We start from the raw sequence: 17,549 nt of genomic DNA, 5'->3' as shown, positions 1-17,549 counted from the left end.
CCTATTTCATCCCTTGTACACTGAAACATTCCCCAGTCTGCATGCTTTGGATGGGAGAGTCCTGGTTACATTCCCCCGCCCCCGACTTTTCAAGCCTAAAATCCGGCACAGGGCGCACCCCCCGTCCCCACCCTCCAGGGCATTTCCACTTATAGCAGCCCGGGCACACCCCCAACCCAGAAGGGACCGGAAAAGGAGGGGCTGCGCCCGGCACTAGGGTCGCCATCCTGGCTGAGGTGGCCGGAAATGGCCCCTCGCGCGGGCGCGGACTGAGGCTGCGCGCCGCAGGTTCCGGCTGCTGGCGGCGTTGCGGCCGCAGGTTTGACTCCCGTGCGGTGCCGCCCAGCAGCCACAAAGCTCCCGCTGCCATTGCTCCTCGTACTCCCGCCGCCACTGCCGCTGTCCAACCCCTCCCCCGGGGCTTGCGCGGCGGCTCCCACACCCCTCGGCCCGTGTACGCGCTCTGCACCTGCCTGCCCGAAAACATGTTGCAGACACCAGAGAGCGGGGGGCTCCCGGTCCCGCAGGCCGAGGGGGAGAAGGATGGCGGCCATGATGGTGAGACCCGGGCCCCGACCGCCTCGCAGGAGCGCCCCAAGGAGGAGCTTGGCGCCGGGAGGGAGGAGGGGGCTGCGGAGCCCGCCCTCACCCGGAAAGGCGCGAGGGCCTTGGCGGCCAAAGCCTTGGCAAGGCGCAGGGCCTACCGCCGTCTGAATCGGACGGTGGCGGAGTTGGTGCAGTTCCTCCTGGTGAAAGACAAGAAGAAGAGTCCCATCACACGCTCGGAGATGGTGAAATACGTTATTGGAGACTTGAAGATTCTGTTCCCGGACATCATCGCAAGGGCCGCAGAGCATCTGCGGTATGTCTTTGGTTTTGAGCTGAAACAGTTTGACCGCAAGCACCACACTTACATCCTGATCAACAAACTAAAACCTCTGGAGGAGGAGGAGGAGGAGGAGGATCTGGGAGGAGATGGCCCCAGATTGGGTCTGTTAATGATGATCCTGGGCCTTATCTATATGAGAGGTAATAGCGCCAGGGAGGCCCAGGTCTGGGAGATGCTGCGTCGGTTGGGGGTGCAACCCTCAAAGTATCATTTCCTCTTTGGGTATCCGAAGAGGCTTATTATGGAAGATTTTGTGCAGCAGCGATATCTCAGTTACAGGCGGGTGCCTCACACCAATCCACCGGAATATGAATTCTCTTGGGGTCCCCGAAGCCACCTGGAAATCAGCAAGATGAAAGTCCTGGGGTTCGTGGCCAAACTGCATAAGAAGGAACCGCAGCACTGGCCAGTGCAGTACCGTGAGGCCCTAGCAGACGAGGCCGACAGGGCCAGAGCCAAGGCCAGAGCTGAAGCCAGTATGAGGGCCAGGGCCAGTGCTAGGGCCGGCATCCACCTCTGGTGAGGGTTGGTGAAAAGTTGGCCAGTGGGTCCCCGTGAGGACGAGCTACTGTCCTGAGTCATAAGTAATATGGGTGGGGCGAGGGTCTTATTTCTGTAGAAATCGTGTGACTTTAAGGATTTAGATTTTGTATCTTATGTTTTGTAACGTTTAATAATTACTGTTAAAATGCTGTTTGTAAATGAGATTGGTCTACTTTTTCCTGTAGGATTTTATTGTAGAGTTTTGCTGGTTTTGTAAAATGGATTGAAGAACTTTGTATTTATACTGTGATTTTGAACAGATTATGCAACATTGGAAGGAAGGCTGTACTTTGATGGGTTGAAGGAACTCAGCAGTATGATGATCTCGTTCCAGGGGAAAAAAACAGCTGGTTGGTGTCTAGCCCCCCAACACTTTTGTCTGTTGTGTATAAAAGAAGAAAGACTGGCATGTACCTCCATTTGCTTAGCTATTTGAGTATCTAGAGAAAAATTAAAATGCAATGAGTTAGCAGCATACCCTGGCACACTTAATAAATTAAACATTTGTGGAGCATCTTGTTTTCTGTGATGCACTGTGTGGGCACTTGGGGATAGAATACTAAACAAGATAAAGGTCCTACTTTTTTTCAGAATTGAAGAGTAAGTAAATAAACAAGAAATTAGCAGTGCAATGAGTTGAAGTCTACAAAGGGATACTTAACCCAGCTGGGATGATTGAGTGAGGTTTGCTGTAATCCCAGCACTTTGGGAGGCCGAGGCGGACTGATCACCGGAGTCAGGAGTTCAAGACCAGCCTGGCCAACATGGTGAAACCCTGTTTCTACTAAAATTACAAAAATTAACCAGGCGTGGTGGCACACACCTGTAATCCCAGCTACTTGGGAGGCCAAGGCACAAGAATCTCTTGAATCTAGGAGGTGGAGGTTGCAGTGAGCCGAGATCATACCACTGCACTCCAGCTTGGGAGACAGAGCAAGACCCCGTCTCAGAAAAAAATAAGAAATAAAAATAATGATTTCAGATCACAGCTACTCCTCAGTAATGTGAGCAGACTTGATACATGGCAGATCTGGGAAATACTCTACCTTTGCCAGTGCTGTCTTTCCAGACCAGATTGTTAACAGTGCACAAAGATGTTGACTGTCAACTTTTTGGCCCTTTCTGTCTCCTTTTCAACCTCTACAGGGTTCCCTCCTCTACCAAAGCCCTCAGAGATCAAATAATGTAACACCTCTGGAATATTATGTAGTGTGGATGAAGGGTACCTAAATCTACTACTACCAAGAAGTTCCACTTCAAGATTTCTCCTCTGTCACCAGGAAGCCCAGTTCCCCCTTCCATGTTTCTGCCTGCTGCTTTCCACCTGCCACCTCCCATTTAGAGGAGACTTGTGAGGTATCCCTCCCCTTCATGTTATCCGTGGAGAGTCATCTGTAAGGAGCTCTGGCTTCTTCAATGCCCACCACCTTCTGCGTGAGGGTAAATCCTGTAGAAAGGGTACTTAGAATAATAGGGAATTTAGAGAAGTGATTCCCAAACCAGAGAGTGGGCAAGGGTCGGGGGCAGGGTGGGCGGATGGTGAAACTGTTCCCCTGCAACTGCCATAAACAGAAGAGCTGCTTTCTTTTCTCTTACCAATTTTTTCTTCCAGTTGTGTCCAAGTAACATCTCTGAGGATGTTAAGGTTGGCATGGAATACAAACTACTTTGGGACATAGGGATCCAACAAATCAGATTGGGACAAAAGCTACCAGCTTAGGGGCAAAAAAGTTGCTAATGGTTAAAAATACAACTTCTGGGTAGTTTATGGTTCATTAAACATAAATATTGAGTGTCCACTCTGTGCTAACAACTTTGATGGGTACCAGAACTATTAAAATGAGAAGACTTGGCTGGGCGCGGTGGCTCACACCTGTAATCCCAGCACTTTGGAAGGCTGCGGTGCACAGATCACAAGGTCAGGAGTTCGAGACCAGCCTGGCCAGCATAGTGAAACCCTGTCTCTATTAAAAATACAAAAATTAGCTGGGCATGGTGGCGCACGCTTGTAATCCCAGCTACTCAGGAGGCTGAGGCAGGAGAATCGCTTGAACCCAGGAGGTGGAGGTTGCAGTGAGCCGAGATCGTGCCACTGCACTCCAGCCTGGGCGACAGAGCAAGACTCCATCTCAAAAAAAAAAAAAAAAAAAAAAGACTGGCTTTGCCTTCAAGGAGCAATAACGATAATTTCTCACATTTGTATTTTCTCACAGTGATGAGAAGTCAGATTACTCGGTGATTTGCCTAAGGCCTTTTGGTTGGTAAAATGCAGTACCAAGACTAGAACCCAAGTCTGTTGCCCCGAAATCCAGTGTGTTTCATTCTAGTGCATTGTTCCCCATTCTTAGCCTTCAATTTTAGTCATCACAACTCCAAGAAACAAGTGAGGCATGTGTAATTACCTCCAGACACCACTGCAGTTGTTACGGGAGTGAGATAGAGTAGAAATACTCCCCGTCTTACCAATGACAGAGGTGGCTTTGCTCAAGGTCAAACGTAGTGGTGCATGGCAAAGACAGGACCATTTCTAAATATCTACTGCAGGCCAAAGGCATTCTTTTTCTCCTTTTCACAAGCACATTGCAAATATCTCTATTTTACAGATACTAATGTTAGTAAATTTGCCAATTATTTAATACCTAAGATGAACTGGCTTTTTATGCTTTACATGTTTTAATGATTTTTATAACAGTCTTAGAAGATATCATCTGTTCCATTTTGCATGAAGCAAACAGACTCAGATGCTATAAAGTTCTCACAGATAGACTATGACAGAACAAGGATTGGAGATGAAATCTGAGTCAAGAGGTCACACTTTTCACTATTGTACATTTCCTTCTTGAGACTCCTTCCAGACTTGGGTCATCTGTCTTCTGAACCATCTTCTTTCTTCAGACACTGCTTTCTCTTTGGAGATACAACAAGGGCTGTATAGCCAAGGTAATTATGATAAGATGCTGGCCAGCAGGTACAAATAAGGCTAAAATACAGTTGGGGCATTATCTTTTAATGTTGATCCCAGCTCTACCTACTCTCCCTAGTGTTCTCAGAGTGCTGGCTACATGTAGAATGTATTTTTGCTCAAACTTAGCATATTTTGCCCTTACAAACTGTGTTTCCTCAGTCTTTAGTCTGCCCTCTCCACTAAACCTCAAATTAATCTTTCATGCCATGGAATAATCAAATAGCATTTGTGGATCTGCAAATATGACTCCCAGCACTGTTTCCAAATAATACAAAGGGCTGGCAGAACTGGTACCCTTGCCTCAGGATGAAAGACCTCCATTGCAGATGTTGTTATCAGCTTCCCAGAAGTGCTAAGAGTGTGGCCTCTGGGCCCATATGTGGAGCAGACATTGGCCATGTTAAGGGCAAGACATAGATTCTTCTGTTGCTTATGGCCACTCACATGAGGGAGAAGGATGGCCTAGATCCCCCATCCTGCCCCCTTCAGACACAAATAGACCTAGATCTTCCTGGGCGAAACACTGTGTGTTTGGGGCAGGGAAGATTTAGTTGAGGGAGTGTTGGCAGATGGATTACTCCAAATCATATTTATTATAGTACAACCAGAAAGCAAAGTCAGTGAAGGAAATTCCCTTGAAAACTGTGAATCAGAGACTGATTTGAGTAATAATAAAACTCTGGTCTCTCGCACAGCCGGCTCTGCATGAATTACTCTTTCTCTATTGCAATTCCCCTGTCTTGATGAATTGACTGTCTAGGCAGCGGGCAATGTGAACCCCTTGGGCAGTTACAAATTTGGGGGCTTATCCGAGATTCATCACTGGAGGGGGCCCAGTGAACCACGGGCAGGTAGCCCCCCTCCAGTGATGGATCCAGAAGCCAGCCCAAGCAGCCACCTAGTTCTCTTGGACTGGGGCTGACTCCTGTACTCTGTACTGGCGGGGCACTGCCAACCCAATGTGCATGGATTTAATTGCAATGGAGAAATAGTTCCAGGGAGACATCCCTTAACTGTAGGCCTATCACAGGGTGTCTATCTGTAGCCCCATTGTGGGGTATCTGATTGGTGAGTATCCTAGGCGCTGCCAATGCCTCCTTCCTTCTCCTGACTGGTTCTGTAGCCCTATGGTGGGGTGTCTGTAGCCCCATTGCGGGGTGTCTGTAGCTCCAGCATGGAGTGTCTGTGTCTGTAGGCCCACCGTGGGGTGTCTGTTTGGCTCCTGGGTGGGGGTCTTGGTTGGCTCTTTCTTTCTAGTAGGAAGAGTCCCGGTTTGGGAGACTTCTCCTCAATCAGGAAGATTTCGAGGAGGTTTCTCAGATGGAGAATAGGAGAGTAGTTTGGAAAGGATACTCTTGGAGTTCTTGGTTAGGGATCTGATTTGGAAGGCCATCTGTCTATCTCATCTTTGTGTGTGTTTGTGTATGTAGCAGGCATCTCAGAGGGGTTGCTGATGAAAGTCCAGCAGGCCTAAATCAGAGAACCCTCCTTATTTGTCTGGTCGCATTCAATGGGCTCTAAAGAAGGTTCAGCAGGCCTCTCGGGGTGACTATCTGCTCTTCCCCTTGCCTAGAGACCCCATTCCCATTGTGAATTAGCGTTCAGAGGTCATCCATCCCCACCTGGAGTGGGTCAAAGACAACAGGGACCAATGGAAAAATTTTGAGCTTTGCCAGGCTGATATTGGGTGCTGCATGAGGTGACTAATGTCTGTTTTGTTATGTGTATTTTGCTGGGATGGAAAATGTTAATTCAGTTCCCCATGCAGCCCGTTGGGCAGCATCTTGCAATTTGAGAATCTTGTCTATGGTTCCATAAAGCAGGAAAAGGTGATTTTCTCTTGTAAAGTGGCTTGAACCCCACAGCTATAGCACAAGCAAGCAGGTTCATCAGAAGCTGCTTCATTCTTCTGGAAGCTCCAGAGAAAGGGAATGCAGAAACCTGGTATCCCAAAAAAAAGGGCAAGAAATTCTTACCAACCAAGTTTCTGGTCTCTCTCTCTTTGTCTGGATAAACAGTAAACTATTTGTCTCCTCTGCAAGGATTTGACTAATAGAAAAAAGGACTTGTGAGACTAGTCTTACGCTGTAACACATCTGGTGTATTTTGTGCAAAGAATTTGTCTTTCTGTGTTCTGTAATGGAGACAGGGGTATCACAGGATAGAATGTGGGTTTAGGACCCCTATAAGCCTCCTTTTCAAGTCAGCTTGGCAGGCTGGTCAGTTACAAACTTTGCTACGGGTCCCTGAAACCAATACTGTATGAAATTTCTCTGTCTTGTTTTGTGTCCTTAAGAGCTTAACCTTGTGACCATGTGTGGGTACTTTCTTTTGGTTTCCACCATCCAGAGCACAGGAATTTTGGGGTTCATGTCATAGTCCTAAACGTTTTTCTTGAGCAGTTAAAAGGCTTGCAAGCTTGAAATTGGCTTCTCTAGGCTCCTTCTGGGAAAAGCAATAGAAGCTGCTCCATGCTGTATAACTCAGTAGCTAAGGCTTTATCTTTTGACAGTGGTGGCCTGGGTTCAATTATTGGCTTCTGGAATGATTCCTTTCTGGTTTGTTATTTGTGTAACTTTGCCATTTATTGAGATTTTTTTCCCTTATAAATAGCTTCTGATTTCCTCTCTTGAATTTTCCTTTCTCTGAACTACCTTGTGGAGATTCTAAATCTTGTAAAAAACAAACAAACAAACAAACAAAAACTGCTTACCATGTCTTCGAAGCACCTAGGAGGTTACCTTTGGTAAAGTTCAGAAGCTAGAAATATTGGCCACTTGGCATGCTAAAGTTGGGTAATAATAGTTTTAAAAGGATTTCTTTTTTAAAGAGCACTGTGGTTTAGAGTCAGCTTCATTAAAAGTGGATAAACAAGCTGTAGATGCATTTAAAAGACCTTTATGTGTTTCTCTTCTTGGAACTTGTTTTTCTGGAAAAATTCTTTCTTCTCAGTCGGCTAATTTTTCTTCATTTTTTTTGTCTTGCCACTCTTAATGCACACAAGAGGCCCTAACATAACTTCTGGTAGCCTGGTAGCCTGGGACTCCTTGGGAAAAACAGAGGAGGCACCACACACCCTGTTTTGGGAAAACAAAAGCAAAAACAAAACCTCTGTTTTCCTCATGAAATGCCAGGAATTAAAAACGGATAGATCCCTCTCAAAATCAAAGGCTCTGTTCTGTTTTGCACTGTGTTATATCTGATGGTTTTGAGTTTTGGGGGTATCAGAAATTACTTCTCATGAGAGAGCTTTGGTGTGTAATAACTAGATAGGAAGTATACTTTAAGGGATGGCTAATAGTAGTTATGGAGGGATACTTGACTCTTGGCGCACTTGGATCAGAGAAGCATGCTCAAGTTGGACACCTGGAAGATGAGGGAACATCCCCACCCCACAATGGAGATGAGACTCCCATGAGGGATGGGCTGATTCCAAAATGGGCTGATTGGCTTTGGGCTGCCTTGCAAAATGAAATGCAGAGTGGAAGCACTGCACTGTCTTCTCCCACAGTATTTCCCTCCTTTTGGGGATTCAGGAACCAGTATAAAATGGTACCCTTAATTTTGGGGATCTGTCTTTGCCTTCAGCTGCTTATTTGGCCCTGGAAACGCAGGCTTTCCTGGCCCTGTTCCTCCACAGGCTCCACCCTGAAGCCAGTCATCCAGTTAAGAAACTGGCAAATGAAAAATCTTACAAGTGCTGAATCTTCTGTCTGTTTGTGTATTTACATGTGTCACATGTTTCTATATAAAACAGCTCTGATTAATTGGCTTAGAAAAATAAGTGCTTAAATCAAATATTTTGTCAGAAAAATAGAAACTTTAATGTCTTTTTGTTCATGTGACTTTAGTACTCTTTGGGAAATAAAGACACTTTTAAAGATTATTGGTAAAATAAAATGTCTCAGAAATGTAGACATTTGATCTAAATTAAGGTCAGATATCAGATTTGCTAGATACTTTAAGGTCAAACTGCTTCTTTGACTTTTGAAAATTATTCAATTTACCTACTTTGGAGCATTAGATTATAGATAAGGCCTGGGGACATCTGGAGAGCCATGGCCACTAACTATGCTACAAGGATTCAGACCTTATCTTCATTTCTGTCTGATGTCCTAGGCTTCACCCCTAGTACATAATTAAAATTGCTTACTTATCAGGTTTTTCAGTAAAAATTAAAGTTACTAAGAGTTAACATTGTAACATGTAGTTGAGACCACTAGAGAAACAGTTTTACACACAAGGTGGGTAGGGAATGTGTTTTTGGTAAGAGATTATAAGAAGGCATGGGAATATGGCTTCTGTTAAAGGGAATATAATTTTGTCTAGTTCAGAGGGTTTTATTTTATTTATTTATTTATTTTTGAGACAGGGTCTCGTTGTTGCCCACGCTGGGCACGATCTCGGCTCACTGCAACCTCTGCCTCCCAGGTTCAAGCAATTCTCCTGTCTCAGCCTCCCCAGTATCTGGGACTACAGGCGCATGCCACCATACCTGGGTAATGTTTTTGTATTTTTAGTAGAGATGGGGTTTCACCATATTGGTCAGGCTGGTCTCGAACTACTAACCTCAGATGATCCGCCCGCCTCGGCCTCCCAAACTGCTAGGATTACAGGCATGAGCCACTGAGCCCAGCCCAGAGGGTTTTAAAGATTGTCTTAACCTAAAAGAGTAACGGAACAAAACTGAAGGTTTAAGCAAAGTGAAAAGGGCTTGAAAAGTGTTGATCTTGTAAAAATTCTGTGGGTATAAACAAGTTGGCTAAGATTTAAAATAAACTGTTTAGCTTTTTTCCGTAGGTTAAAACATTAAAATCATACTGATGTGGGGCCAGAATCGGACCCATTTGTCAGAATAACAGGGTTTTCTTAGAAGATTGATCTGCTGTTTGATGGAAAATTGTAAAGGGTTCTAAAAAGTTGAGGAAAATCTTACCTTATGGTCAAACTAATTAAAACTGGATAGAGATATAAAATGTTATTTTAAAAACTAACTTTAACATTAAAGATGCACTAATGCAAACATGAAATTTGGTTTTCTCTTTTGAAGATGATTTTTATGTAATGTTAAAAGATAATGAAAGGGTTTTGTTTTCTCCTTTGGGTTAACGGCAGGGGAAAAAAAAAGAGGAGAGAGAGAAGAGAAGATTCAGTTGGCCTCCTGCTATCTTCATTGGGTCTTGTTGGAAAGCTAAGTCTCCTCTATCAAAGTAAAGGTTTTTCTTTTTTTTTTTTCTTTGAGACGGAGTCTCGCTCTGTCTCCCAGGCTGGAGTGCAGTGGCGCGATTTCGGCTCACTGCAAGCTCCGCCTCCCTGGTTCACGCCATTCTCCTGCCTCAGCCTCCCGAGTAGCTGGGACTACAGGCGCCCGCCACCACGCCCGGCTAATTTTTTGTATTTTCAGTAGAGACGGGGTTTCACCATGTTAGCCAGGATGGTCTCCATCTCCTGACCTGGTGATCCGCCCACCTTGGCCTCCCAAAGTGCTGGGATTACAAGCTGAGCCACTGTGCCCGGCCAAGGTTTTTCTTTTTAAAAAATTTTATTGGAATTATCATTTGGCCAAATGAATGACTTTATGGTGACCTGTGATTCTATTTTAAAACACTATCTGGTGTTTTAAACCTTTGATATTTGACAAACTTTCCAAAATCAGATCATAAATTACATCTCTTTCTAACCTAATATTTTAGATATTAAGTCCTCTAAAGTCCAGAATTGACATTTGGCTTATTTGCTACAAAAATCATACAGGAAGCATTGTCCAATATGAAATGGTGTTTGGCTTTCTTTGGTCTATATTTGTGTTAATGTGTTATTGGTATGTGTTCTGAAATTATGTAAAATTCCTGTAATTCTAATATGACTTAGTATATGTTATCAGTAATAATTATAATTATTATGTTAACAGGCTGTATGCCACAGAGGTAACACATTTCCTTGTCAATCATGTCTTTAACTGTTGCTGCCCTCAAATGTTTTTGTCATTCACAGACAATTGTCTTGCTTTGGTCTTCTTTAAAAGATGGTTTTACAATCAGCTATAAAATTTAACAGGTGCTCTTAAGTTCAGGATTCTGATTAATAACTCTGGAGATTGTGACATTAGAATAGAGGAAAAACTTTCAAATAGAAGAGTGAATGGTCTTTGGTTCACTTTGGACTGCATTTGTATAAATATGTTATTAGTATGTATTCCAAAATTATGGGAAACTTCTATAATGTTGATATAATTTAGTGCACATTATTAATAATTATAATTATTATGTAAAATCGTATGCCACAAGTGGCCAGGCACAGTGGCTCATGCTTGTAATCCCAGCACTTTGTGAGGCTGAGGTGGGTGGATCACTTGAGGTTGGGAGTTTGAGACCAGCCTGACCAACATGGAGAAACCCTGTCTCTACTAACAATACAAAATTAGATGGGCATGGTGGCATGTGCCTGTAATCCCAACTACTTGGGAGGCTGAGGGAGAAGAATCACTTGAACCCAGGAGGTGGAGGTTGCGGTGAGCCGGGATCGCACCATTGCACTCCAGCCTGGGCAACAAGAGCGAGACTTCGTCTCAAAAAAAAAGAAAAAATAAATGTATGCCATAATCAAAATTCTTAGTCAATTGTAGCTTTAATGGTGGCTATAGACTTTTGTCATCCACAGATATTTTGTCTTGCTTTGGTCCTTTTCAAAAGGAAGTTTATAATCAAATATAGGACTCTTAAGTGCAGGTCTCAGATAAATTTGATGACTTTAAAAATTGTGCTATTGGAATAGAGGAAAAAACCAAACTTCCAGGACTCTCATGGAGAGCTAAAGTGTTAAACATTGCTAAACTTTTTGTTTTCAGAGTCAAGAGAACTTATTTCTTTAGAGCTATTTGCAACTTTTAACAAGTGAGTAAAATGTACTCCTGTGAACAAAATTTGGAGCATATTTGCTCTTCTCTACCTAATTTCTCCAGAATTTGGTAACTATTTGTGAACATTCTCAATTTATGGCAGTATGGTTAATTGCATAAGTGCAAAAAGAATCTGTTTTCTTTTGTAACAGGACACAATTGGAGAAATTGGTTATTTTACCAAGGCTTTGACTGGAATGGCATGCTTCCTTTAAAGAATCAAAGTTGACTTATAGAGCCAATTAAAGCCTGTTGGGGCCTCTGGTCTCATACCTTGTCCACACAGAGTCCCTGTACAGAATTCCTGACCTGTGGTAAGTAAAGAATGTCACTTTCTAACAGGCCCAGGAACCGCAAGTTATCTTGGGACCTCAAGAGGAGAGGAATTTGCCCACCACATAGGTATCTGAGGGTACAAACCCATGGCTGGGCTCGGCTTCTAAAAAGTCTTATTTGAGAGTCTACATGGAACAGAGTTCTGTCATAAGCCAATTAAAAAAGCCTAAGTGAAAAATAATTATTCTTGCTGTACATTATGCAAATAATCGGTAAGACTAAGGTTTATTTTATAAACAAATCAGTTCTATAATGATTCGTGTTTAGTAAAAATAGGGACTGGAGAGAGAAAAATTATGCTTCAAAAGAAAAACTGTAGTACACTGTTGTTAGCTGTTCTTTTTTTTCTGCAGTTTAGACTAAATTCTTAATTCTTTGTGGGTTAGAAGTCCCCAAACTAATGCTTTCAAATCTTTGCTTTTAAAATTGGGAATTGTACTCCTCATCCTAGGACTCATTATTTACCTTACAGTAGGCTGTTTCACTTAAACACTGTAGTAAAACTGTAGATGAGAGTGCTAATGTTTTTGCCATGAAAGCTGACCCAGGCCTGCACGAGTCACTCAGAGAGTTGCAAAGCGGTTCCACTCTTCTCACCTTGGGGTTCACTCCCATTCCCACTACATCCCCTGTTAGCAAGAAGAAGACAGAGCAATCGACGGCCTTTTCCATCTTCACATCCTATACCTTAAGATTAAGGTGTTATAAAACCCAAAGGGAGGACTGAAACGGCCTTTGCAAAATTATGACTGAGACAGTGGAAGAGATCTGACTTAATTGACTCCATCTTGCTTCTAACCTCCACGCTGTCCTTGTTCATTCCTGGGCGTAGGCTGAACTAACTCTGGGAGAAATTTAGTTTATAGTTTAAACAAAGACGGTAACAGCGCTTTCCCAAAGCAGACCTCCTTCTTGCCTGGGGACTAGATTGCCTTTGTAGGACTAACATTAGCCATTAGAAACCATTAGCCATTTCTGACCATTAGAATTTATGGTTTAGGAGTCAGGAAGCTGGAGGTTACAAGATTCTGACCCTCCCTAAACTGCTCCTAAGATCAGTGCTTGAGATATTTTGCAGACCCTGCACTTGACGGATCAGCTGGCACCTCCTAGATCAATAAACTGGCTCATCTGATCCTGTGGCCCCCACCCAGGAACTGACCCAGTGACCAGCTCTGACTCCGTGTGATTTCATCTCTGACGAATCAGCACTCCCAGCTGACTGGCTTCCCCCACCTACCAAGTTGTCCTTAAAAACTCTGCTCCCCAGGCCAGACGTGGTGGCTCACGCCTGTAATCCCAGCACTTTGGGAGGCCAAGGTGGGTGGATCATGAGGTCAAGAGATCGAGACCATCCTGGCCAACACGGTGAAACCCTGTCTCTACTAAAAGCACAATAATTAGCTGGGCGTGGTGGCGCGCGTCTGTAGTCCCAGCTACTCGGGAGGCTGAGGCAGGAGAATCGCTTGAACCCGGGAGGCGGAGGTTGCAGTGAGCCGAGATCATGCCACTGCACTCCAGCCTGGCGACAGAGCAAGACTCCATCTCAAAAAAATAAAAATAAAAAAATAGAAAAATAAAAAAATCTGCTCCCTGAATGCTCGGGAAGACTGATTTGAGTAATAATAAAACTCCAGTCTCCTGCAATAAATAAATAAATAAACAACTCTGAATCATGTCTTGGACAAGGGGACGTTCTCTCGGTTCAGCCACACACTCTACAGGGATCATGACACTCACCAAAGTCAGGACTTTTGACCCATTGGAACCGAGAGAGCCAGTGTTTGGAAACAGGCTCAGGTTGATGACAGACCTATATCCAGTAGGCACATAGTGCTCCAGAGGTGGCAGCTCATTTGTGGTCCCTGCAAATCCGGCCTCAATTCACAGCCTCAATCACAGTTTCCACTTGAGGTAATTATGCTTCATGCCTTGGTCATGGTGGCAATTGATACTTGTGCAAATTATTCCACAAATTGTGCAGTCCAGCAGAGAGGACAGCTACCTCCCAGCAGAAACAGTGTACTGACTAAGGAGGTTAGCTATTCTGAAAAGTGTCCCAATCAAAGCCTTTTCAAAGTCCACTATGTGACCTTGATCAGGGAAATTCAGTGTAAGGACTGAAGATCTAGGAAAGAGGTTAGTGGATTATTGGAGTAGGGGTCAGATGCCGTCCACATGCCACACACCATCCTACCAGCTGGTTTCAGACTGCCGAGTTCCCAAGCCAGCCATGACCAATAACAGTAGCAGCCAGCATTTATTAAGCTTTGTATGCCAGGCATAGTGCTAAGTATGATTAGCCCATTATCTCATGCATCTGCATGACAGCCCTATGAGGCAGGTTCCACATTTGCCAGCATTAAGATACTCCAAGGAAACCATGAGGAAGGAATAATTTCTTCCATTCTTTCAATGCACAAGTTAAATGACTTGGACAAGCTCACGACATAACCAGTGAGTGGCACATCCAGAACTTCAACCTAAATCACCTGGGATATTGCTGGCACTCCACCCTCAGAGGGTACTTAGGGAGCAGCCAGCTCCCATTACAGAAGCGGGGCTGTGGAGGGAGGAAAGAAAACCTCTGGCAGTGTTCATGTGTGTCACAGTCTAGAGCACCCAAACCGGAGGGCGGAGGCAACGACGAGGGAGCGGGGCAAGTTGGCTTCTCTGATTGTAGGGACCTTACTTGGGAGAGGAGCCCATTTTTAAGGGATGATGCCTCTGAGGCATCTCCCAGACCTGCTGCAGTAGCCCTGTGGGCCATGCGCTGGGGCAACCAGTGCAGAGGAAACAGCAACCTCAGCCTAAGAAAGACTCGGGAGGGCTGCTGTGTATCGAGCATGGTGACGGACAGCCACATACCCAAGCCACAAAGGTAGAGGAGGGCCAGGGGCAGCGGCTCACTCCTGTCATCCCAGCACTTTTGGGAGGCCGAGGCAGGACTGTTTGAGGCCCAGAGTTCAACGCCAGTGTGGGCAACATAATGAGACCCTGTCTCTACACAGAATTTAAAAATTAGGGTTGGTAGCATGCACCTGTATTCCCAGCTACTCTGGAGGCCTGGGCGGGAGGATCTCTTGAGCCCAGGAGTTTGAGGTTGCAGTGAGCTATGATTGCACCACTGCACTCCAGCCTAGGCAACAGAAACAGGAACCCTGTCTCAAAAATTAAAAAAAAAAAAAAGGAAGCCTCCTGAAATGGAAAGCTCCCAGAGCAGACGCTCCATTCCCGCTTGCCGTGTGATAACAGTGCGGCGTCAGCAGAGTTATCTGACCTTTCTGAGCTCGGTTTTTCTCATCTTTAAAATGGAGATAATGCTGCCAACTCCTCAAAACACTGAAGACTGGGGGCGTTACTAACCACCTACCACAGGGTCTGGAATGTGGTAACTATAAATGTTGATGGAGCATCTTCCAAACGCCAGGCATGCACGTGGGTAGTGCGATTACAGCAGACAACCCGAAATAGACGAAAACCCTTGCCCTCATAGAGCCTACATCCTAAGGATATAGATGATGACGTGTGTCTTAAGGAGAAATGAAGCCGGCAAGGGGGAAAGAGTGCTGGGAGGGTGTACAGTTTTAAATAGCTTGGTCAGTTTGAAATGGCTTGGACCCAATAGAAGGGTCCTTTCCCTTCCAGCTTGGGAAAGCCTCACCGAGAAGTGATGTTGGAGTCACAGATGAAAGCCATAAGCAGGGGCCCAGAAGCTGTCTGGGGGGACTTGGGGGAGGGGAGCTGGCAGAGTTAACAGCAAGTAAGAAGGCGCAGGCTGGGAGCAGGCCAGACATGTTCTGAGAAATAGCTCCAGCAAGCAGAGTAAGTGGGGGGTGGGGTCGGAAGAGGAGAGATATTCCTGATTGTGAAAGAGCTGGCAGAGCTGGCGCATTTACCTGCAACAAGAAATAGATGCTCATCTGCCCGGACTGAGTGTCAAGCCCCGCACCTGGGAGGTATTGTCGGCATGGCCACAGGCAGCGGGAAGGGGAAGGAAAGATAGAGTATCTTCTTTATTCATAGCTTTTGTTTTTCTAATTACAAATACTTATGGTGGAAATATTGGAAGGTTTCACAAAAATACAAAGAAGAAAAGGAATTCTCTACAATACTGGCACCCAGAGGCAACCATGGTTAACAGTATAGTATGGCTTTCTATCTCTAGTAATCTTGTTTTCACTTGCCCAGGGTATAAATGACTTATCGCTACTTTAACAGTGAGTTACAATGACACTGAGCCCACCTTGTACAATATTTTCCGCAAATACTTCTGAGAGCTCTAGTGGATGTCTCACATGATGTCACAAACCCATGTGTCCACTGCAGTCATAACTAGGGCTCATGGAGTCCCAGGAAAGGACCCTCTGCTGGGAGTGTGCCTTGAGGGGTCCCCAGCATCCATGGCTGCCGCTTCCTCTAATGCCAGTGGAGTTCTGGAGAGATGCTGGATACAATGTCCTTTCCCGCAGTCTGTGCCAAGATATGTCACCTAGATCCCAAAGCAACAGTGCCAGGGCCCTTCAGCCTCCTCAGGAAGGCTGTCTCTGTTTCTATCTCTTGCATCAACTCTCCCAAATTCAGCTGAAAATAGCCGCCTCCATCGGGACAAGTCTAGGCTCCCTCCGTCCATAATTTCTCTCCTCAAACCTCAGGGTAAAAAAGAAGGGAAGGCAGACCAGGTTCCCAAGGCAGGGCCATCTCCATCGCTGAACCAGAACAGTTAACATCTGTATTTAGGCTGACAGTAACTATAGAGTTTTAGGTTCGTGTTGATTTTCCCAAAACAAAGCAAAAGTCTGCCCCAGAGGTGAATTAAATTCTCTACCTCTAGCAAACTGCTAGCAGTTTTGCTCCCTTCCCCCAACTTTTTTTTTTTTTTTTGAGACGGAGTTTCCAGGCTGGAGTGCAATGGCACAATCTCGGCTCATTGCAACCTCCACCTCCCAGGTTCAAGTGATTCTCATGCCTTAGCCTCCCAAGTAGCTGGGATTACAGCTGCACACCACCACGCCTGGCTAACTTTTATATTTCTAGAGACAGGGTTTCACCATGTTGGCCAGGCTGCTCTCAAAGTCCTGACTTCAAGAGATCCTCTCACCTTGGCCTCCCAAAGGGCTGGGATTACAGGCGTGAGCCACTGTGTCTGGCCCCTTCCTCCAACTTTTCTAGCCTTCTCCTCACCCTTTTTTAAAACCTTAGGGTGCAGCTTAGCCAGGGATGTCACCTAGTGTTAAAGATGGTGAAAATGTAGGGGAAAGGTTAGAACGGGGAAAAGGATTCCAGGCGAGGGAAACAACTCCGCCAACAGCAGAAGGGTAGCTGGAGTGTGCATTGTGCCCCAGGAACAACGAGGGGACTGATTATGCTGGAGCCAAAAGTCTGGAGGAGAGGAGAGGGTGCTGTGGATGGAGAGGAGCCCCTGGGGGAAGCGGTGGAGGGAGGGAGGGAGAGCAGTGAGCTCATGGAGATGCTTGAGGAAGATGGACTGGCTGGTTGTGAAGGGGGAGGTTGGAGGCATGGAGGCCAAGTGGGAGGCCTCTGCAATAGTCCAGATGACAGCTTGACCAGGGCAATGGCAGCAGGAATGGGTGTGGGAAAGGATTGGCTGGGGGAATAACTTGAAATGGTTTGATAATGGATTAACTGTGGGAAATGAAATGGAGGGAGATGTAAGATATGACTCAGTGTTTCCAGCTGAAGCACCTGGAAGCGTGGTGGAGTCACTTGTCAGAACAGCTGGATGCCTGGGGAGATCTGGTCTGGGGGCAGGAAGGTGGATATGGCTTCAGGCACACTGAGCCTCAGTTGCTGAGTTGGACAGTCAATGGACACTTAGAAATGGGGCAGAGGAGGGACAGTGAGGCTAGGAGTAGACACTCTGAGTCACCTTCTTAGAGAACATAACCAAAATCATG

At 45.4% G+C, this 17,549-nt stretch overlaps 1 protein-coding gene across 1 annotated transcript; it reads left to right on the top strand.

Moving 5' to 3' along the window:
• The first annotated feature begins 143 nt into the window (after positions 1 to 143).
• On the top strand, positions 144 to 1,946 carry MAGEF1 (MAGE family member F1). Its single transcript, XM_003806600.5, has one exon. It carries the CDS (start codon positions 486 to 488, stop codon positions 1,410 to 1,412), a length of 927 nt encoding a protein of 308 aa, XP_003806648.1. The 5' UTR covers positions 144 to 485; the 3' UTR covers positions 1,413 to 1,946.
• Positions 1,947 to 17,549: the final 15,603 nt, after the last annotated feature.

The sequence above is a fragment of the Pan paniscus genome, chromosome 2, assembly GCF_029289425.2.
Source record: "Pan paniscus chromosome 2, NHGRI_mPanPan1-v2.0_pri, whole genome shotgun sequence".
Taxonomy (NCBI): Eukaryota; Metazoa; Chordata; class Mammalia; order Primates; family Hominidae; genus Pan; species Pan paniscus.
This window is presented reverse-complemented; position numbering and strand designations above follow the sequence as displayed.